The sequence below is a fragment of the Harpegnathos saltator genome, unplaced genomic scaffold, assembly GCF_003227715.2.
Source record: "Harpegnathos saltator strain DR-91 unplaced genomic scaffold, Hsal_v8.6 scaffold498, whole genome shotgun sequence".
NCBI classification, from domain to species: Eukaryota; Metazoa; Arthropoda; class Insecta; order Hymenoptera; family Formicidae; genus Harpegnathos; species Harpegnathos saltator.
The window spans coordinates 521,601-544,862 of NW_020230313.1; the positions used below are offsets into that span (position 1 = coordinate 521,601).

The 23,262-nt window shown below is 38.0% G+C and overlaps 5 protein-coding genes across 10 annotated transcripts; 2 read left to right on the forward strand and 3 right to left on the reverse strand.

Annotated features, from left to right (window-relative positions):
* Positions 1-50: 50 nt before the first annotated feature.
* On the forward strand, positions 51-7,060 carry LOC105181787 (protein fem-1 homolog A). Of its 4 annotated transcripts, none has more exons than XM_019840753.2 (10): positions 51-396; positions 481-552; positions 848-1,341; positions 1,782-2,090; positions 2,236-2,599; positions 2,664-2,724; positions 2,823-3,005; positions 4,282-4,530; positions 4,930-5,055; positions 5,143-7,060. In XM_019840753.2, the coding sequence occupies exons 3-10, from the start codon at positions 903-905 to the stop codon at positions 5,362-5,364; spliced, it is 1,953 nt and encodes a 650-aa protein (XP_019696312.1). In that variant the 5' UTR covers positions 51-396; positions 481-552; positions 848-902; the 3' UTR covers positions 5,365-7,060. The 4 variants fall into 4 exon arrangements, with proteins under 4 accessions (XP_019696312.1, XP_019696313.1, XP_011137079.1 ...); XM_019840754.2 differs by having other exon boundaries at positions 51-392; XM_011138777.3 differs by lacking the exon at positions 481-552.
* On the reverse strand, positions 3,135-3,961 carry LOC112589401 (uncharacterized). Its single transcript, XM_025302522.1, has 2 exons — positions 3,644-3,961; positions 3,135-3,283 (listed from the first exon to the last, which is right to left on the reverse strand). Exons 1-2 carry the CDS (start codon positions 3,838-3,840, stop codon positions 3,178-3,180), a joined length of 303 nt encoding a protein of 100 aa, XP_025158307.1. The 5' UTR covers positions 3,841-3,961; the 3' UTR covers positions 3,135-3,177.
* Positions 7,061-7,236: 176 nt separating the features above from the next.
* On the reverse strand, positions 7,237-13,313 carry LOC105181788 (protein Skeletor knk). Of its 2 annotated transcripts, none has more exons than XM_019840744.2 (12): positions 13,269-13,313; positions 10,373-10,592; positions 10,151-10,259; positions 9,770-10,008; positions 9,410-9,690; positions 9,115-9,251; positions 8,915-9,050; positions 8,626-8,824; positions 8,427-8,527; positions 8,067-8,321; positions 7,833-7,940; positions 7,237-7,703 (listed from the first exon to the last, which is right to left on the reverse strand). In XM_019840744.2, exons 1-12 carry the CDS (start codon positions 13,273-13,275, stop codon positions 7,516-7,518), a joined length of 1,980 nt encoding a protein of 659 aa, XP_019696303.1. In that variant the 5' UTR covers positions 13,276-13,313; the 3' UTR covers positions 7,237-7,515. The 2 variants fall into 2 exon arrangements, with proteins under 2 accessions (XP_019696303.1, XP_011137082.1); XM_011138780.3 differs by lacking the exon at positions 13,269-13,313 and adding an exon at positions 10,946-11,130.
* LOC105181789 (CAAX prenyl protease 1 homolog) lies at positions 11,002-22,387 on the forward strand. Its single transcript, XM_019840745.2, has 7 exons — positions 11,002-11,142; positions 19,281-19,650; positions 19,970-20,116; positions 20,256-20,459; positions 20,573-21,103; positions 21,341-21,484; positions 21,581-22,387. Exons 2-7 carry the CDS (start codon positions 19,549-19,551, stop codon positions 21,809-21,811), a joined length of 1,359 nt encoding a protein of 452 aa, XP_019696304.1. The 5' UTR covers positions 11,002-11,142; positions 19,281-19,548; the 3' UTR covers positions 21,812-22,387.
* Positions 13,293-19,241, reverse strand: LOC105181790 (uncharacterized). Of its 2 annotated transcripts, XM_011138784.3 has the most exons (6): positions 17,427-19,241; positions 16,169-17,336; positions 15,865-15,996; positions 14,124-15,756; positions 13,711-13,882; positions 13,293-13,553 (listed from the first exon to the last, which is right to left on the reverse strand). In XM_011138784.3, exons 1-6 carry the CDS (start codon positions 18,814-18,816, stop codon positions 13,330-13,332), a joined length of 4,719 nt encoding a protein of 1,572 aa, XP_011137086.1. In that variant the 5' UTR covers positions 18,817-19,241; the 3' UTR covers positions 13,293-13,329. The 2 variants fall into 2 exon arrangements, with proteins under 2 accessions (XP_011137086.1, XP_011137085.1); XM_011138783.3 differs by having other exon boundaries at positions 16,169-19,241.
* Positions 22,388-23,262: the final 875 nt, after the last annotated feature.

A 23,262-nucleotide genomic window follows, 5' to 3' on the forward strand; every position in this document is an offset into this window, starting at 1 on the left:
TTTGTTCGTAAATCGGGAATTGAATTAAAAGTAGTGTCGTGCATATGTGCGTAGTCTCACGTGACCATATAAATCACGTGGTTTATTGATTGCCGTCTGTCATTTACAATGCACTGAAAATTACTAATGCATATGCGTATTTGCTTTTGTTTTGCTCATGAATACCTGCTCGTGCCGTGAGTAAGTTCTAATACATTTGGCCGCGAAGTGCACGTAGTTTCCGCAAATGGACATAACCGTTACACACGAGCAATCGTGTGCGAAAAGCATTTAGAGGTTATATTTTATCCTCAAGCTGTGCTGTATACGCTAATAATACACTGTTTCTGCTTGATACGCGTATCGTGTAGACGTGTCGAGTATTGGACATATGCACTACGAGCCTGTGGCCTGTACGTGAGTATTTGACATACACGCGTGTGTATATGTGTGTTATGTGTATGATGTGATCTCTCTTTTATCCTTGAGTGTTCATAAAAGTTTTACAGTATAAGTTTCTTCGAAGAGATTGAAGGAATAAGGATGCCATAAATGTCAAATCCGACTTCGTGTGTATGTATACTTCTTTGATATATATATATACATATATGTATATATATATATATATGTATATAACACTTAATGTATAATCTTTTGTCTGTACTACTTCATTCTTCTTTAGTTTCTTGTATTATTTATTGTCAGTGACAGGTGTGTTGGAATGTTAGCTGTTTTTTCTTATTCTATTGTCATATTTTGCATACAAATGTACTTATTATTTTAAAAGCAGCTTTATTATTATGAGTTAAGGCAACACCAGTTTGAGTGTCTTTGCATTGTATCATATTAGAGGTGAATTTCTTTCCAGTTTTATGAACTAGAGAGTACGGTACTTGAGTGTGAATCATCTTGGACAATAGGCAATGTGGATCAGTGCTTATAGAGAAAATTCCATGGATCAAATATTTTATGATCTCATACATGAATGTAAATATGTGGCACCTGGGGCACGGCTGACTTACTCTCTCAGAAATCGCTTAGAAAAATATAAGAAGGATGTACGAAGAGAAATTGTGTCTCGTACAAAAGAAGGATGTGCTCCCTTATTTATTGCTTGTAAGAAGGGCAATGTGGAGATTGTTGAGTATCTTATTACTGTATGTGGTGCTGACATTGAACAAAGAGGAAAGTATGAAGTACCCGATGAAAGGTCGGTTCATTGTGTCACACCACTGTGGTGTGCTGCTGTTTCTGGAAAACTCTTGGTTATAAAATGCCTTATATCTCATGGAGCTGAAATTAATGCAGTCTCTGATTCTGGATCTACTCCTGTTAGATCTGCATGCTTCATGACACATTTGGGTAATAAACTATATATTCTTTAAAATATTATTAAGATAAAATATTGCAGCAAAATAATTTCTGCAATAAAAATAAGATTAAGTATAAGATCGCTTTATGATAAAATTATAATATGATTAGATTAAATCAGAACAACAGAATATATACCATATGTAGGTCTAGGTCAGATCTTTGTGCCAAGATTTAATTACGCCATCGTATATTCTTTTCTAATGTTTAACAGCTATCACAGATAAGATCATTTGTGATATTACTTATTATCACAATTTTTATTCGTTAATGATTTAGAAAATAACTGACATTAATTTGGAAAAGATGTGTACTTGTCAAATATTTAAGTTTAATAGTTATAATTCACCAATATAAATGTATAAATTGAAGTACAATGTGTTTTAAGGATGATTATTGAAATAATTGAAACTATGTATAATATTTTCCAGATATTGTTTCTTATTTAGTAGAACATGGTGCTGATATATTAAAAGCAAATTACAATGGTGGGACATGTTTGATAAATTCTGTACAAAGTGTAGAGTTGTGTACCTATCTCTTGCAACATGGCGCTGATGTGAATGCAACGGATATTCAAAACAAAACTGCCTTACATTACGCCATTCAAGAACATAGATTACAAACTACTAAACTCCTTTTAGAACACAATGCGGATCCACATTTGAAATCTAGATATAATGATGATGCTCTCCAGACTGCCTGCCTTAAAGGAGCCATTCATATATTTGAATATTTAGGTGAGGATAATTCTCTTAAAGGTACAACATGTAGCTTTAGTTTTCCTTTATTTTCTGTGATAAAAGATACAAGATCCATTTATGTACGTTCTTTTTTTTTTGTTTTTCTATTATTAATCACGACAAATGGTATTGGGATTTTTAGTGGATACGGTAGCGTATTCACCTGAAAAATTGGCAGACGCAAATGAATTGATGGGATCTACATTTTTTGACGATCATAATGATACGCATACGGCATTGCGATATTGGCGGACAGCGATGGCCATCAGAATGGCCCACTCGGTCGACGGAATAGCTTTGCCGAAAACGCCTGTACTACCGAAATGTGAAGCTTATAGAAACGCCAGGGAATTCGCGACTCTGGAAGAATTGAATGCTGTTGCACTCGACTTAGATGCGATTAGAATACAAAGTTTACTTATATGTGAGAGGATATTAGGCCCACATCACAAGGATACACTTTTTCGTCTGATGTTTCGGGGTGCATCGTATGCAGACGCGCTCAGGTAAATATCTGGAAACAGCAATCTTCAAAATATATTTCACTTATTTCATCTATTCGTTTTTTAGGTATCAAAACTGCATAGATTTGTGGTATCGAGCATTAGAGATTAGAGTTGAGAAAGATTCGGTATGTAAAGTGTATTAAATATTTGTATATGTGCATACACGTGTAATTAGATGTTTTTTCACGCTAAAATATCTAATTTAAGATAATATTCTATACAGATTTTGTACACCGATACTTGCTTCGCCGCGCAAGTTCTTTTAAGGCTGATGGTAGATCTAAACGAAAAGACATTGGAAGTAATGGATCGTAATCAAGATACGCAGGAACCAAGATTTCGCGATGTAGTAGCGATCTTTAAATTGCTCTCTAGTCAATTGACGGAAGCTAGAGAACTGTTAGAAGTGAGTTGATATAAATTATATACATTTGATTAATTTGCAAAAAATTAAGGGGCTTACCTAGTGTGACCACATGAAAATGAGGGCGATTTTCGAGGATTAAAAAAAAACTATTCTGCCATATATTTTAAAAGTTTGAGGCTATATTAAGTAACATTTGAAGAAGTTATAAAAATTATATTACGAAAAAATACTGACATATATTGGAAATATTAGTAATTTCTCGGAGGTAAAAAAAAAAAGTAGCCCAACTGCTGCAGAGATAAGTGACGTCAGAGTGCCTGAAATAAAAAAAGACAAAAAAGGCGTTAAACTAGATAAGTTTTCCTATACAGTGAACTAGGATTATGAAAAAATATTGAAAATTAAAAAAATTACGGTTTTGTAAAAAAAAAGTTCGAATTTAGCAAAAAAAAGTGCCTGTTTTTTGCGTGGCAAATTGACATTTGTTGACAGATTGAAAAAATCCTAGTTTACTGTATGACGAAACATGTACTGAGTATGCCTATCAAATTTGAAGTTGATTCATTAATTTGTTCGCGAGTTATGACTGCAGCAAATTTCGAAAACATTTCGAGAAAAACGCGTTTAAAGTTTTAACTATTGATTTTTTGTTATAAAAGAAAATTTATCATACTTACAGCTTTTCAGCTATTCCAGGCCCATATAATTCGCCTTCCTCTTGTTCGAAAAATTGTTGCTGGGCCGCTGCAGCTGTCCTGCGAGCTGTCCGAGCCTCCTTTGAAGCCTCGCGGTGCCGTTTTTCTGCTACCATCATTCGTCTCATGTCTCGTTTTTCTGCATAATCTTTGGCAGAGGGCCCAATAATCACTCCCATTGTTTCAAATGCTTTCAAAATAGCTTGGAAACCTTCATTAAAAATTGCAACAGCAAAGAAATTGGCCAGTTCTATTGTTTTTAGTCGGACGTTGTTTTTAGGAAGGTAGTCCTTGGAACTACCAGGCTCTCTTTCCTATCTTTGAAGTATAAACGATTATATCAGAGCTTAAGAACTATCGCAGCTGCCCGGCGTCCCGTCTCGCCGGCGAGGATCGAGTTTATGGCCCGACCAGCCGCGTTGTCGTTTCATACCTGCCGTTTCTAAAATATTTCAGATACGACCATAACACTTCAGGATATTATTCTACAGTGGTTAAACTGTCAAAAAATGCAAAAAAAAATTCGATTTTTTCAAACTGTCACACTAGGTAAACCCCTTAATGTGTCCAACTGATGCGTGTTATCGATTGTTTTAATTACACAAATGTCAATATTACAGAAACGTCCCGTACATAAAAGGCAAAAAGATTGTTACGAACGCATCCTGAAGTGTGTGACGCATCTTATTTACTTATTAGTAGAAACAGCAAGATCCGAAGATGAGAAAGATCTGATGCACCAATTAGTCCGTGACTTAGTAAAGAAAAATCCAAGATCTGTTTATACGGGCGATACGCTGCTTCACTTGTGTGTTTCTAGTTTAAATACGGTTAATTCCAATTATTTTAATCCTGCAGACGATGTACATGTAAGTTAAAATTTTCACTTATGTTACGTGATGTACTACGTGTTACGTGATGTACTATAAATCATTGTATCGCACGCATGCACACACACATACATACATATATTCATACATACGTACATGCATGCATACATACATACATGCATACATACATACATACATACATACATACATACATACATACATACATACATACATCTGTCGTGCCACTTTTTATTCATTTTGGATATATCAATTTTAAAATTATTTTTCCTCGATTTATAAAAATTTCGATATTTTTGCCACGACGGCAGGAGAAGGGGGGGAGGGGCAAATTCCAACTTAATCCATGTATAAAAGGTGGTGTGAAGATATTTCAATTTCATATAACAATGTGTAATAATATACATTGAATATTTTCAGACAATCTTTCCACGCATGGATGTTGCTAAATTGCTTTTAGAATGTGGAGCGTATGTCGATGCGAAAAATATCCTACGTTCGACCCCCTTACATATAGCGAGTAGAGGCTGCAACTTCGATAACCAAGTAAGTACAGTTTTATTTATATATTTTCTAGAATTCGATGCTTTTATCGAGCATCTGAAACTCACGTCAAGAATTTCTTTACAACAGCTCGTAAAATTGTTATTGGATTATGGCGCGCATTTAGATACACCAAATAGAGCAGGTGATACCCCAGCACGATTATTATCTTGCAACCCTTTGAATAGAGTGAATCTGGTGAACTATATTAGCCTTCAGTGTCACGCCGCACAAGCTATTTGTAAATATGGCATTCGCGTCACGGATTTGCCTGTTACGTTACACCATTTTCTAGAGCTCCACAAGGAATGACGTTGATAATAATCGTAATAATATAATAGTAATAATAATAAAATATATTTTCAAATACAAACATTTTGGTGCGCATTGAGAACAACCGTACAATTTATCGTAATCCCAAAATGTATGTGTGACAATATCAAAGGAATTATGAATGTATAGTGATGATGTATGTTATGATAATTATTAATATTCATAATTGATTAATATTAATTGTAAGCGAGTCATAGGTGAAATATACGTAAAATAGTGAGATTTATACTAATATCGGAATTTCAATTAAAGAAAGTACTATTTTTAGAATGCTAACTCCTATATATATTAAGTACAATCTAAGTTGTAAATGCAGGCGGCAGGTTTTAAAGTATCAAACTGAAAAGACTGAACGAAAAAAGATTCTTCTTCTGTGAACTTTCTCAGTTAGATACTCTGTTATGTAAAATATCGTTTTAAATTAATACCTCTGTACAGTAATTCACGTGATTTGATTAATGTAGAGCTACGCACACTACAAAAAATAAAAGAAAAAATGAACGTTGACAGCAATAACTGGACATGTGAAAGATATTCGCGTCTTCCTTCGCTTCTTCAAGTGCTATACATTGCATTTTGATATGCTTATTATAGGACAATCCGTTTTTGCTTGTTAAATGAATGTTAAATAGGCGATAAATGGAAAATATGAAGCGTGTACAGTTATTAAAATATTATTAAGCAACGAGGTAAAAGATTGTCCGATGTTTAACGAGCAAAATTTGAAGAATATTATTCGTTTTAGACGCTAAAGACAATTCGTGTTTGAACATTGCCATAACCAGCAATGTGAGATTATCTGTTTCAGACAGAAGAGAAGAGAAATATATATAACTATCGTGCGAGAGGATGTAAAGTTTAGTGTAATATTAAGAATTATTAGTTTTGCTAATTAATTTATTTTTGTATCTTAATTTTATCTATCTGGTCTATATATTTATAAGTGTATTTTTATAGTTATTTCGCGCATTTTTTATCAATATTAATATATGCATATTATTGAAATTACTAATGAATCACACAATGCTGGTTTTGAAAAATGCAATGTTGAAACTATTGCGGTGCTATTAAAAAGAAAAGGATTCTAATAATCTAAAAAATAAAATAATATACAGCAGACCTTTATATAGAAATCGTGTGGATTATAATAAAAGTTTACTTGCTTTTTTCGTATTCTCCTCTCACTCAGCGCTTAGAAATATAAATTACTTAAAAATGTAAATGAGATTTCTAATTGATGTTAATAAGAATGAATAGCGAAACTCGCTGATATAAATTTTGTATAAGGATTCATAAATTCTAATTATACTGATAAAGCACATGTTTTCTATCGAACGTATGTAAAACACTATCATTTATTGTACACATTTGTATCGTTTATGGTTAGTAATATGAATTGGTTAAAACGCTATTTGATAAAAATGCCACATGATATGAACATATAATATAGGTGAAGCAGATGATACATTATTGTATATCTCAATATGATCTGCGTGTAGAAATTTACAATTCCTAAAGCAACAGTTTACAATTGTAAAAATTTTATTGGTTTAAAATTATTATTACATCACGTTATACTTAAGTAAATGCTTTTTACTTAAGTATATAAACGCTATGAATACATATACATCAATTTTTCTCACTGTTCAATAACAAATACAGCGTATACCACATATCTAATGTACCTTTTTTTATGCTCACATTATTCTACATTAGGCCATTTAATGATATATGAAATAAAAAGATATTGCAATGACGTAATAATGTCTGATATTATATTTTGTTATTCATTTGACTGTTTCTTTTATATATAAAATGAAATCTACCTATACATTTTTTTATATATATGAAATAGAATTAAACACTTCATAGCAATTGAAAACGCAAAAAATATATTCTTAATTGCAATGAGAAATTATTCGTTACGATTTGATTACTAAATAATAAAAATTTGTAACATACATAATTTAAAGGAATCTGTCATGCTAATATTTCTCGATATTCCAAACGATATAAAAAACGATACAGTGATTTATAATTTTTGTCATCGAGATATGCACATAGTGTAACGAATTTTTACGATTAAGAAAATATATGGAGCATATATTTCTTTGTATTTTATATCTAATTTTATAGTGGACGGAAAAACACAGTCACGATTGCAATGAGGAATGACGATTTATGTATGATCGCACCATTTCTCGTATAAGAATCGACTACATGAATCTTCCATCCCATATTTGCGTGTGTGAACGAGTGATAGTAAACCAGGTCGGGCCATGATGAGTTTGGACTTATTACTAATGTGCCGCCTTCTCCTATATATAAAAGAAGGAAAGCAGTTCAGGCTTTCAATGTGAAATATATATTTGAAATTTAGAAATCATGTTCGCGTTATTCATTTAACAAGTCGACAGATGTTTGGCCGAATTGAGGAATAATTTTACCTGGCTCACAAGTTTGCACGAGGGTCCGATTGAATTTTTTGAACGATGGGAAATTGTCGTCCAGTCTTCTGTCTCGACCGTTATGTTTACTTAAACAAAGTGGCCCGACTGAAAAAAATAATGAAGACAGAATGAAACGAGAAACGAAGTGTCGAACATTATATCGATCTATGACATGACGTAGAACTTTATGTAGAAGAACGCTTAAATATATAAACCTGATTCTACACGAACCTGCGGTGGGTCGTGGTCGACCTCTTCTAGTCAGTTCAACACCAGCCAATACTCTGATCTTGCTTTGCGCGAGATCGCTGAGCGTATCATATCCACCGTGAGACTCATCCGTTATTATTAACGGATGATATAGCTCTGCACTGTGCGGATTATTGCCACCGTGAACGCGAAAACTGTAGGTCAAACCTCGACGTAAATATAATTCAGGTATTAACATACCCTCGATGTACCATGCAAGACCGACCGACGGTGCACCTATGAAATTAATTTCGTTGGGTTCACTGCGCGATAATGCGTTGTGAAAAGAAGAAAAAAACGGAGAAATAACCGTTGGAGTTAGAAATGTTGGGATTTACATACCCGTGATCCCCTGATATCCTCTTTTGCCTCCGGAAGGTCCAATGGTCGCTTTGAAGGTTCTAACGCTTCTGTCGAATATCTCCGCCTTCTGCCAAGGTTCTCTGCGAAGAAAAAGATATGTTATGGTCAGTTGTGGGAGACGAAATCAGAAGCAAGTTTACGATTCTATGGAAGCACGAAATATCAATTTTCCATGTACCTCTGATAGAACTTATTGCTACTCTCTGTGAAATCGATGCAACTGTTCTCCGGCTCTTTGCGATTCAACTCTAATATTACATCACTCGTCGGATATAAATCATGAAAGCTGGGCTCGTTGTTGGTTTTATCGAGTCTACCCAAGGCCCAAACTACATAGACTGGTTTATCCGTAGGGAATTCCTTGTCTCCGGGATCGGCTATGCGAAGATGGAAATTTGGACACTATACGTTTACGAGCACGATTCGTATGTCCCATATGAACGTATCAACGCGACTATGTTACTCACATGGAATGAGTGTACGTCTGTACGTGATAGTGTTGATACCATTTTCTCTCACTGCGGTGTACAGCTGATTGCTGTCCAAACCGCCAAGAAGCTCGTCTCTGCAAACGCCTTTGTACTGGCCGAGAACTTTCCCACACTATCGCCATAATCATAAATTAGATTTCATACAAGAGTTACTCGAATAATGATGTCGTACGTACTGGCGCTTTTGCTGTAATGTTATAATCCGTTGCGTATCCACAGGTGCCGTCCATATACGCGACGGCTATGTCCGCACCTTCCATGCGGCTGGAATCTTCCGAACCCGACAAACCGAATGCCATGTACTCGTCTTCATCTAGAAACATTGAGACATGTATTAATTAAAATAATCATAGCACAACGCAGAAATTCGAGTTGTTAAACTCGACAAACGTAAAAATCGACGTTTAACTAAGATAAAATCTTAGAATTACCTTGCGTATCAATGGGATGTAGTTCATTGAGTATACGTACCGACCTGACCTGTCAATTGGATAGTGATTTGTGGACCAAAGATCTCCCAGGCGACTTGGTAGCGTTTGTGCAGCTGAACGCAATTCGGAAGAGACTGCGTTTGCTTAATGACTTTGATCAACGATGGCGGTACATTGAGTCCATCCGGTATGATGACGGAACCGTAGTTCGATTTAGTTTTCAAGTCGAAGACGCTTAGCCAATCTATGTTGAAAACAGTCATATCGCCAGGCAATTCCAATGTAACGTCTTCGTTATTATATGCTCTAAGAGGATTCATGCTGAAAAGGAAAAATCGATTTTTAAATTTAGTAGCTAGAATTTCTTGCACACAACAATTGCAATTGTTATTTCTCTTACTATCCGTATTCATCGGGCACTTTCTGGCCCTTGCTGGACGGTTGTGGGCCAAGACCGACCCAAAAATACGTGTCCGCACCTTGTCCATCGTAGATAAACTGCGGTATGCTGATGGTTTTTGAGTCTAAAATTACGATGGACTCTGACGAGACGTTATGAGATCTTCTACTCAACTGCGATATCTTCTGAGGTGCAGGTGGATCAAATTCTTCTGGGATGTACACATCACCGAAAGTATTCTAAAGTAAAAGAAATATTTTGGACAACTATTCAAAGCTATTCATATGTTGACTGTCTTACAAGATCATCCGTGAATACATTTAGTATGTCAACTATGACATTGTCTTCAGTAATTACATCGTAATACAAGGTTTACGTTACCTGACTCGATAGGTCATACACTGCAAACCATTTGATATCCGTAATTTTTTTATTATCAGGCAAAGTCAACGTAAAATCCTTGTTGAAGTATCGCAATAAGATATTCGTCCTGAAAAGAAAAAGAAAATAAACGACTATTAATGTCGAGCGTGAGATTGGTCGAAATTTAGTACTTGATTTGCATGGATTTGCGAGAAAATTGTAAAAAGAAACGCAGCTTACTTGCCCCACTCATCGGGAACGATAAATCCTTGAGGCCCCGGTCTGTTGGACCCTCCTGCCCAGAAAAACGTGTCAGCTCCATTGCCATCGTAATTGAAAGAAGTTAGCAACAAGGTGTACTGGTCCACAGCCCAGACGTCACCGGAGACTTGATGATGATATGGATTCAATTTTCCTAGATATTTCCCTTTATATTCTCCATTATCTTCTTGCGTATAAGCTGTTAACATTGTTTCATATATTTATCGAAGTTAATAAACATATTTGTTAAATATCCTGTCGATTATATATCAAGTGTAACGTAAGTAAATTTAATTTAAACCTTCAGATATTTAAAAATATAATTTCGATACATATAGCTTTTAAAAATGAATTCGCTAAAATATATTTGAAAGTCGAGCTCTTTAAATTTCTCTCGTTCATATGGAGGCTGACGCATTCGTCGGAGACATCGATGCTGGATGAAGCAACGCTTTCGACCGATCCAATTTCATGTTTTTCACAGATTTCCCTCTCTTGCTCACGAAGTCGCAAGTCATCTTCACGCGGCGAGATCGCTTACTAAATAATTACCGCAAGGAAACAGCAAACATCCTAGAAACGTCGCAAGAACACTCGCTCTTCTAGTTCTCATGACACCTGCCATCGCTTCATCTTTCCTCTAAGAGCTTCGTGACGCACGACAAGACGACTAGAACGCAAACAGCGAAGAACGAACGAGATCTATCGTAGATTGTGAAGAACCGTCACGATTTAGCGCTCATAATTAGGTGAGTCGGTCTTGATCCGTGAACGTGATTTCGCGCATACGGTAATGGTGACAATGGCGTGTAACGGTGGTCTCCTGTGTCTTCGGCTATCGACTCCTTTCTTCGCTCTCTGTTACTGTGAACTCGTTCACTTGCGAGTTCTCCGCTGTACTCCGAGACGCATCGTCGTCCCTCGCAGCGGAAGCGAGCGGAAACGCGAATAGAAAGCCAAATTGGCCTTCGTGGCGTGCGATTAATGCACAACCACCACGACTACACATTCTCGAAGAGAAAGTACATGCTCGCTCGTGCGGTACCATAGGCGAACCATTCGACGTTAAGACGACTCCGCGACCAGTCGCGGTCATTGTCGCGTCGCTGGAATCCAGTTCGTCGCGAGAATCAGATGTTCCTCCAACAGTTAGTCATATTTTGGATTTCCCAATAATGATTGGCCACTGGATGACAAAACGCTGGCGGTATATCTTGAGCAATATCCTAGTCCCAAGTATATGTTCACTTTCTTTTCGAATATTTTCCTTTTAAGATATTCCAAGATGCTCTTGCGAATGACACCTTCTTCCAATTGTTTTGAATTTCACCGTCAATTTACAACCGTCCGAATTTTGAAGTAACAAAAAATGGAAAACGCTGTCCTTTTCGCTTGCGTTATGTTTCTTGTGCTTTAAAACGGAATATTTAGACGGTGTTTGGAGTGAAAGGGAAAAAAGAATCACTACAAGAATATGTAGAGAGGCGTAGTTATAGAAAACTAGATTTAAAGAATGCTAAAGAGAGAATAGCATCGACAATAGAGTAGCAAGATACTTTTATGTTATTATGTTTATCAAAAATATCACTTTATATAAAATAATTATTGCTGTTTCTTAGAGATATATTTTTGCAAATTAACGGATATTTCATCGGCAGTTTATATAATTTGATTTGTATAACTATTTGCAAGTGCATACGTTTCACAAAGTAATAACAATATAAAGAGTGAACCTTCTTACAGAATATATTTTTTAAGATGTTTATAGATACTAGATGGTGAAAAAAATAATATATCGAAATGTGTTTTGTAGACTTAAGAAAGGATAGAAAAGGGAATAAAAGAAAATAAATAAATAAATAAATTGCAAGTTCCTAACGAAATCTTTTTGAAATTATATGTATTTAAAAAATTTATTAGCAGATTTTACTTTATACGATAATAAAAAAAGTATTATGGTATACTATACTAGACGGACCTATAGCCACAGAGATACAAGGATGGTAAAAATGTTAAAACGGATAACAATATAGCAAATATTTCATAAAATTTTCATTTTGATCTTATCATATTATATACTTACAATTTACTATGTCTTTCAGATTTATAGAAAAAAACAATGCCTCCTTCTATGGCTTCTCCTATGGCTATAGTCTCACTACGAGATTCAGGTACTACGTAATAATTATGCTTCCTATTTTAAAGCATTTCTCTTTTGATCGGTGGTATATGCAAGTGATATGTTTTGCTATGTAACTGTAACTTTTACTGCTAATATTTTAGATTCTACGTTAAAATGATCCTATGGTGCTTACGTTTAGGATCAAGTCAGAACATACATGTTTTTCTCATATAGTTCTAAGTATAATAAATGATAAATTGAGGCCACATTTCTGAAAGATGTGTTTCCATTTATATATATGTATATAAAAAAAATATAGTGTTTATAACAAAATGTTTTTATAAAAAGAGTTGATATCATTTTGTACTGGTTATAAGTGTATCGTTTACATACGTAAAAATAAATTCGATTATAAAATCACGCATGTATAACTTTAGTATGTCAATTAATAGATCAGGTTACACCACCTGCGATATATTCGATAATCATAAATAAGTCATGAATTCAAGTGTAACCTGATCGTGGACACACAGTACCGTAATAAAAATTTTAACGCAACTACCTGAGAAAGATAATACGATCGATTCTATTTTATTGAAGAAACGATGCATTTTAAAATCTTTTCTACTGTTCGCCTAAGCAGAGGGAGAAAAGAAGGAGAATGAAAGAATGAAAGAATAATAGAATTAATGAAAGAATGAACGAATTAATGAACGAATGAAAGAAAGAGATTTTTATAAAAAGATAAAATACCTCTCATTCTGGATATTTGCGAAGATAAGAAAGCACTTTGCACGAGTAGGTGCTAATGACTCTATAAGTTGGATATAACGCTAACGCTTTGAGACAGATCTACTTGGCCCCTCAAAACCTTTTGCTGCAGCTTCTTGCAGAAAATTTTCGCCATGAGTTTATTTCGACGTGCTTCTTCTTGTCTTTCCTGCTGTCGTCGTTTGAATCGCACTTCGTTCAGCCGGAGATATCGCTTACGCAATCGCTCTTTCATTTCCTGGTCGCTAATCTTTTTCTGCATGCAAACTACGAATGTATTGAAAGGTACCGGTTAAAGAAATTAAGATATATTGCATATAACACTATGATTCGTGGTTCGTATCTTTGAGTATATTAGAATAATTTATTAATTTAACAGACATGTGTATGTGACTGTATGTGTCCGTATGTGTGATAATCTTACCTGTTGGCTTCGATATATGTGCAGATTTAATGATATTAGACGTACTAGCCATTGCTAATAATTGTATACGTTTTTCTTTTCTCAATTCTCGTAATTGACATATCTCTGACAGGTATTGTCGACGTGTTTCTGCATTGCCCACAAACTCGGGATTGTTTTTAGACAGATAATCCTAAAATAAACATAATTATGAATTAAATAGCTATTAATTCAAATTAGACAATGTCACAAAATGTATGCGCTATACGCTGGACGAAACTTCTTTGAACCTCTTTTTGAACTCTCCTTGATCTTTGAATTTCTCTCTGGAACGTTGTACTCGACAAGTAAAATATAGTAGAAGTAAAGTTACTTCGGACAACTGAATGTAAACTGAATATCTCGCTCGTTCGAGATTTCACTCGGACTTTTACCTGCAGCGTGCTTGCTTGATGAAGATTCCTATTCGAGCCGTTCCTTTTCATAACGTCGCAAGGGCAAGTATCGGATTTCGCAGGATTCGGTGGTTGTTTGGCGAACGGAACTTTCGGCGTTATTTGAACAACATTGGACGTTTCGTTTCTCATAGTGCTCTCTTTTGTGAACGACAACTCGTACGCGACCGCTCTAGGGTACGTTTGGCGGCAGTCGCATTTCCTGGTATTCTGATACATGGCACCACACGCGCGACAATATTTGCGTCCTGTTCTCTCCGTCCTGTTGACATTGCTGTCATCTACGAGATTTGGTTTCGACGCGTAGCTTCCGCGCGCTCTAGCCCGCGTGAGATCCCTCACTGGATTATTCACGCAGGAGCAAGCCTCGTCGCAGTTGCATCTTAAGCTACTTTGTACTTTACGCGGTAGCGCGATCACGTCGCTGTCCTGTGAGCTATCGGAATACATCTGCGTCAGCGATTGGCGCCCTGCGATTTTCAAGCGACACTCGAACCGACACAATCCGCTGTCGTCGATCTGGCCGCTCGAACGGCACTCGCACAACGTTTCCGCCGTGGTCTCCGGACTCTGGCACGCGTTGCAATCGCAAGCGTTCCCGATGCCGTTCTGCTCATTGAAGCTCGGCGCGCGTCTACCTTGACCGTCCGCGTTGCAGTTCTGCCGGGACCTGCCGATGACGATTCTCCTGTCCACATCGTTAACATCCGTCGAGGCGCCGTCGCACTCGCTCGCATGACCATACGCCTTGCCGTTTCCCGGATTGTTCTCGCGCACGCACGAGGCACTCTTCTGGCATACGCCGCAGTTACAGACGCCGTTGTGGCCCTCCACAACGGGCTTCTGCTTGGAACACAACGGGCATACCGTGAACATCGTTTTCTTGTGACACTCTGCCCGACCTTTGGCCTCGACCACGCTCGCTCCGCACTTGTTGTCGTTGACGGGCGAGTGCGCAACGCGGACGCAGCTGCATCTCGACTTCGAAGCATTGTTCATTTGATTCTTAGCCTCTTTCTGTTTCTGCTGGACGCCGATGCTCTGTACCGCGCGACGACGAGCGGCCTCCGTCACGGCCGCGCTGTCGTCGCTCGTGTAATTCGTCTGCGTCTGCTGCGAGACGATCGTCTGCTGCTCCCCTTGGTAGCTCCTCCGCGGTCTAGTCGCATCGCTCGAGCTCTGATTCGCGCACCGCGCGCACGCACGCTGCGCGATCTGGGCGGTGTGCTTTTGGCAGATCTGATCTCTGCACTTGGAATTATTATCTTGGGAATGCGCGCACAGGGGATGCTGCGAGTTTGTGTACTTCGTGTCGCGTACGTCCGACTGCGTCGTCGGCGCCGTTGGCGCCAGCAGCATCTCCCGCGACGACGTTTGCACGCCGACGCCAATAGCGACGCGTTTCATCGTCGAGCACTGTGTTCGACAGGCGGACACGATCTCGCCGCCGGTCTTCGAATACGCGTCGGACACGTCTGACGCTGTTTGCGTGCAACTGTTGCGCTTCATAATTCTCTGAATCGCGCTGTCGTTCGCAGCTTCGCACGTTGCTAAGTTGCAGTGCGACGACCAGGGCTCGTTGACGGGATCATCGAGCAAGTCGGATCGGTTTCTGAAAACACAGGTGAACGCAATTGAATGGTTGATAATATGATACGCGACAGACAATACGATAACAATGTGAATAGCGTACATCACGCGAGAATAAGTTTCGCTCTACCTGTGCACAGTGCCTGCACTTTGCTCCCGCCTACAAGCGAGCGCCGTCGTCTGCTTCGATTTGAAATTCGCCGATTTATTCTTCCTCGGCGAAGACTTCGACCTTTCCAATCTTCTGGGCTGTTCTAATAATCTGGAATATAAGTTACAAGTCACTTCGAGGAATGAGGTGTTAAATGTCTTCGTTTCTCGCAGAAAGGGCAGATATGATCATTTGTTCGCGATAATTGTTTTCAAATGGAGAGATTATATAAACGGGGGCAGGGGACAGTAGAAAGAAAAGAAATAAATAATACGAGACGCACTTCTTCAAGTTGCAGAGGTGACTGATCTCGTTCGTGATCCAGATGAGCTGATTCCTCTTCTCCATTTCGGCGTAATTGACGAGCTTCGAGTCGCCAGACTCGGACATGCTGCACTTCTTCAGCTCGAATTGCCTCTCCGACGATGTGGTCGGCAGTCGCCAGTCCGTGTTGTTGTCCGTGTTATTATTGGATTCGACGGACGTTCTTCTGTTATTCACGACGGCGTCCAATAAAATCCTATTGTGATCGGCAGGTGGTATGCTGTTCGTTGTGGTGGACTCCCTGTGTGGCAGCTTGCAACTTTCCTTATAACAGAAAATATCGTTCACCTTGGCGTTCTTGTGATTTCGCTGCGGCACGAAGCACTCGGAGCTCTCGCTCTTATCACGATCCGTCGTGGTGTTGCTGTTCTGCTGACAGTCGTCCGTCCTCAGTCCCAGTCGCGCCTTCCTGCCGTCCATCTCCGTCCTGTCCGTGTGCCGGTCGAATTTGTCGCTGTTGCTACTCTCCAACGCTACCTCCTTGATGACGTCGCTAGTGGTGCCGACAGACTTCTGCGTAGACGTGTCTTTTTTCCGTAAGTTCCACTCGTCCGTGGACGACTCAGTGGTGCTGTGCTTCTTCGCCAATGCCTGAAGCAGCTCGGTTCGATAGACCTTGTTCCTGGCGTCGTCCGGGTTCCAAGGAACGTTGTCCTCCAGATTATGCTCGATCCTGTCGTCCGTGTATTTGGCGGTGACCAACCGCTTGATCACGTGCTGTATCAGTCTCTTCTTCACTTGCTTGTCGCACTTGTTGGCGTCGACGAGACTCTTCAAGATGTTCACGCTCCTCTCCAAGTCGCGGACCAAACTGTCCGAGTCTCCCCACAGTTTCTCGTTGATGCTGGAACTGCTGTTCGGTAGCGTGGAGTTCGATCTACCCGTGTCGGAAGAGACGTGGCCGTCTCCTCCGTGTGGGACGTTCGCGTAGGTGTGCCCCGGGAAGTATTCGAAACTGTTGGCCCGCCCGGACACGTCCTCCGTCTCGTCGGGCTGTGGTGTTATCGAGGTGGACGCGTTCTGCGACAATTCTCCGGAACTGCTCTGCTGTGTCTGATTTTCCTTCGTAGCCGCGCTGGTGTCCGGTGGATTGGCTACCGGACGTGAGTCTTCGCATTTCCTGGAACCTTTTATTCTGTATGTACCTTTGGACTTCTTCAAAATGGAATGTATCATCGTTTGAGAAATGGGGTCACCCTCCGCTAACGGTAGCTTACCCTCGTCGAGGTCCGAAACTTGGACGCCGATAGACTCCTGAGTACATATTTCCGGACTCGTTTGTATCACTTTATCGCAAGTCGCAGGCTTGTTCACCACGGTGGCGATAGACGACGAAGAGTTGAATATCAAAGGCAGTATAACTTTCTTCTCCTTAGCGTTTAGATTCTCGTCGCTCTGGCTTCTCTTCAAAGAGGACTTGGCCGATGATGCGGGTAACACGTTCATCGAGATGCTCTTTTTCAACGGCGAGCTTGGCAGGCGCGTGATCTCCTTACGTTTGCTCATCATTCTCTCTGCCGTCGAATATTTCGCCAACGGCATCTTGAACACAGACGTAGACGACGTGGGCGTGTCGCAATAGCGTGTCTCGTGCTTCGAGGACTTCGTTGCAGCTTCCTGCTGCACGACATCGTTGGGAACGCGTCTCTCCTGTGACTTGATGTCGTCGCCCGTGATAATACCTGATAAATGGTTCTTCACGATGGGCGTTATCTCTATTTCGCTCTCTGATCCCGAGGCAGTTCCGACCAACGGCGTGGAATTCGCGTCAGGAATTGACGATAATTTCGGACCGCTTTGCGCCGTTGTGATCTTCCCGGAATGCATACCGGATTCAGTAGTACCTTCCGGATCTAACCGTAAAGCAGCTGAGCATCCTCGTGCCAATGCCATACGTTCTATGGTGCTCAATCTTTTGTCGTTGTGCTTGTTTTGAGAATGCGAATTGAAGTAACCAACGTCCGCGCCGCTGTCCCATTCCAGTGGCTTGTAAGATGCTACGCTGGAGGTTGGGGAGGACAGCTTTCTGTCGGAAACTTCTGGTAGCTTCTCCGGGCTCTCAGTTTTTTCCTCGTGTATTGTTTCAGGTGTATCATGCTTGAGATCAGGTGAAGGTGTTTGAAGATCTGTCAATGGTTGAACATACCTGGATGAAGTATCCGTGTTGGAAGACTGCCCAATCAACGGAGGTCTTACCCACCTACGTCTTTCTCTTGGGACATAGGACTTTAAATTGTATTCCTCTCCGATGCAGTCTTGCCTATTGGATGAACCTACTTTAGCGCTTAATTCGTATACACTGTAATAATATTTGACAGCCTCCTGTGGAGCATTCGGTAGCGAGAAATACTGATCCAGTTTAGAGTTTCGGGAGTACTTGTGATAATATTCCATTACCTGCGACGAGAGACTCTTACTCGCTGGATTCAACTCGAATCTCGATTGCTCCGACATAGTCTGCAAAGCAGACGTTTGGCACAGGACGCGGTTGCGTCGATCGCATTTCTCGTGTGTCTGCGTCGAATGCGCCGACTCATTCGCACCATTCGCATCTTCGAACTCTCTCAAGCAACGGCCCTCGCAGCTGGATTCCGAATCGTATTCCATACTCGCTGTCCGTCGAGCATCCTTTAAGATTTTCGATCGTCGAGTCTCACTCGTGTTCTTAGTCGTTTCGTCAATTCTCACCGCTCGGCTGACACAATGGACAACGATCAGTCGGCGATTCAGATATATTTATGTCTCTGTAATGTTCACGATTGCTCGAGCGTCGCCTATTATTTATGACGGGAGCTCGTTAGGTTACGTCGTGGATACGCGATACTTGACGCTCAACGCATAACAGGAGCATAACAGTCGTAGAATTATGCTTTATTCCTTCGTGCTTTTCTACAGTGAGCGATGATAACGTTTATTCTATTAAACACTATGTTTCTCTCTGATGACAATTACGATCATTTACGTTACACAACGATATTCAAATTAAATTCTTGTTTACATCAGCTTACCACAGCTTTCCTAACCGCTTTACCGACACTGGAAGGTGCATTAAAACGTTTCGTTCTTTGTAGGTGGATTATAGGTGGCCTACATTTACCGATGAAAGTTCCGAACTAGAGAGTTCGGGAGGATTGAACGTCGTCTGTCCCCTCAGAGGGCTCGTCAACGCGATCGCCAAGTGAAGTGTTGCGCAAGAAATTTGTACATCAATTGGCATGGTGTGGCTGTTAGACTAGCTTCTATTATATATACGATATAACGATAATAACTGGCGGTAGTCAGCGAGTTTAATTTAGTAGCATAATAAGAACAATATTGTGTTAAAATCACTGTCGAAATATGGAGGTGCTTGTGAATTTTATTGAAGAACATTTTCTTGGAACGATTTTGGGTATGATGTGTATATTGCAGTCATGGAATTATTATTTACTCTGGCGTCAGGTAAGTCACAGCTATTTTCATTTTTTCTATTTGCAATGATAAAACTTATTACGCAGGTTACAATATAGTTTGTAAAATTGATAAAAAATTATAATGTATTATATATCATTCTTTAATGTGTGTGTGGAGGTCTGTGCATGCATGTATGTATGTGTCCTGCGTATGGATGGCGTATGTATATTGATATTATATATATATATATATATCATTTTCATTCTTAATGTTTTGTACGGTAATTATAGAAGAACATAAATGGATAATAAAAAATAATCGAGATTGATTTTGTAAATTTTACTGTCAACTTTTTAAAATGTTGCAGAGAACACTAATACAGCAGTCTGTTGATTTTCCAAAGTCAGTCGAAGGTATAATAACCAAAGATACATATGATAAAGCTCGAGCATATGCATTAGATAAGATGAATTTTAATATTGTTGCAAACTTACATTCTGATATCATTAATGTGGTAAGTATATATATAACAAGTTATTTTTTATTTATATAAAACAAGGAAATTTTGAGTGGCTATTATTCTCTAATTGATATTTGTGTATGTGTGTGTGTGTGTGTGTATATATATTCTTTTTTCTTTTATATTTTAACAGATAATTTTACTGACTTATGGACCTTATATTATTTGGCAATGGAGCGTTGGTATAGCCAAATATTGTGGTATTAATCATGAAAGAGAAACATTAATAAGTCCTATATATATGTGTATTATAAATTTATCCCTTGAAGTTCTTAATCTTCCACTTACAGTATATTATATTTTTGTTTTGGAAGAGAAGTATGGTTTTAATAAGCAGGTGAGTACCTCTGTGTAAATTGTTGTGTTTAGTCTATTATACCTTTTTATTTATTGCAAAAAAATTTTATTGAGAATGTCTCTATAAATAATAAGTACTAATATTTTTTTCAGACAGTCTGGTTTTTCACTAAGGACACTATTAAACAGTTCATTGTAATTGATCTGATTTTATTTCCTCTTGGATACTCTATACTTTGGATCATTAAAAACAGTGGCGATTACTTTTATCTATACTTGTGGATATTCTTAATGATGTTTATATTACTTGTCATGATCATATATCCAGAAGTGATCGCGCCATTATTCGACAAGTATACACCACTACCTGATGGCGAGTTGAAACAAAAGATCGAGGAATTAGCAGCCTCTTTAAAGTTTCCTTTGCAAAAACTGTTTATAGTTGAGGGTTCTGTGAGATCGACTCACAGTAATGCCTATATGTATGGCTTTCACAAATACAAAAGAATTGTTCTCTTTGATACACTCATTAAGGGATATTGCAAAAAGAATGATGATGCTGATAAGGATAAGGATAAGGATAAGGATAAGGGTTGTGACATAAATGAAATACTTGCAATATTGGCACACGAATTGGGTCACTGGAAACACAATCACACCTTGCTAAAATTTATATTTGGACAGGTATAATCGCATAAAAATAATTTTTAATTCTATTTGTGTTTATATGTTTCTCTATCTTGTAGTTATTTAGTAATATTTTGCAGTCGCTATTTAGAATATCATTGTAAAACATTTACCAGTTATGTGAGTCATTTAAATAACGTGTGTGTATCATGTGTCTTAATAAGCATATTTATTTCGGAAATGGTTCCAAAATGTGAAATATTTTAATAATCTTATAATTTTAATAATTTTCAGGTATTTGGTGCAGTCAATATTCTAATGTTTGCAAAACTTGGGCGATATGGTCCGATGTATAGGGCATTTGGATTTACCGACCACCAGCCTACCTTAATTGGCTTTATTATAGTGATAGCATATATTATGATTCCATTGAACACAGTAAGTACAGTGTCTAATATATTCTCTCCGGTTATTCTGTAATATTTTAAATAATTCTTTGCAAACACTTATTTAAATTTTCCATCTCATTTCTAGATCCTTTGTTTCATTAATGTGGTGATCCAGCGAAAATTTGAATTCCAAGCAGATAAATTCGCCACGTCATTGGGCCATGGCCAGTATTTAAAGACATCTCTGTTAAAATTGCAGGAAGACAATTTACAATTCCCTTTATATGATAAGTTGTATTCCAGTTGGTATCATTCACATCCATCCGTCGTCGAGCGATTAGAAGCAATAGATGAGACGATATCTAAGGAGAAATAAGAGACTATAATTCAAAATAAGAGATGATATGGTCTAAAGTTTATAAATGCGGATGAATCATTATTTAAACAAATTTATATTTTTTTTTTTATTTCTCACTGGAATGGAACTAATTTAGAATAAATATGCTTCCTGCACAACGGGTGATATTATGACCTTACAGTCTAATATTTGTTTTAGATTTTAGATTTATATCAGTCTCGTACCTAATATTCTAATGATATGAAGATAGATTCAAAAAATCAGATTTTAATAATTTAACATTTTACATACATATTTTACTGTATACAGTATTTATACAGTAATTATATATAATATACGCGTCTCCTTATGCATTTATCATTTATTTCTTTTCTTTTTGTCAAATACAATCTAGTTATACTCTTTAGTTCTAGTAAATATTCTTTAAGTCTTGTCTTCTGCAAACAATAACTAATGTTTTATGAAAAATGTGGGTATTTTGAATCGTATTTGCTTCGTTGTATCTTATACGTTTTACGGAACATTTATTATTATTTGCACTTTATTATCAATTATTCTGATCAAACATGTATACTATACTACGAGTTCTAAAAATCGCTATATATATGTATATGTATATTGCTATATATGTATATCATATATATTCTAATATAATAAATGTGTATGTACATCAAAATAAATATTAATGTAATATATACAATAAACATAAATTGGAAACAAATTTTTCTTAGTGTTGCAAAAAATTTTATATTATACTTTATCTTTCAAAAAATGTAAATTTTCTCACATTTCCGGTGGTTGTAGAAAGTCCGGTGAGGTGTCATTTCCTTTATCTTGACGAGTACTAACGAATGCAACTCTAAAAGTTCACAAAAGACGCCTAGTTTAGATTTCGATTAATTTCATAGACCCATGAAAATGAAAATCTAAATCAGGCGCTTTTTGTAAATTTTTAGAATTGTATTCGGTAGCGCTCATCGAGACAAAAGCCGCGTTCAGTAGAACAAAGTGATCAAAGAGCGCTTAGTGATTATTGTCTGTGATTGGAGCATTCTTTTAGATTCTTCGCAGACCCAGAAGTATTGACCAATCAGGAGCGAGATTCAATGGAAAATCTAGTAATGTTGTCTAACTTGTTGAGTCTGCTGAATGCAGCCATTGACCGCGTTCAGTAGACTCAACAAGTTGGACAACATTACTAGATTTTCCATTGAATCTCGCTCCTGATTGGTCAATACTTCTGGGTCTGCGAAGAATCTAAAAGAATGCTCCAATCACAAACAATAATCACTAAGCGCTCTCTGATCACTTTGTTCTACTGAACTCGGCCATTGGCATCGTAGTTCATGTGCACTGTTGTACAGAGGGCGCCTCACACTCGGGCTCGGCTAAAAGCGGCTGGTAACCCCTCTCCTTCTTCTCTCTGCTTTGTTAATGCATAAATTTAGCAAAGATTCATATCACCAGAT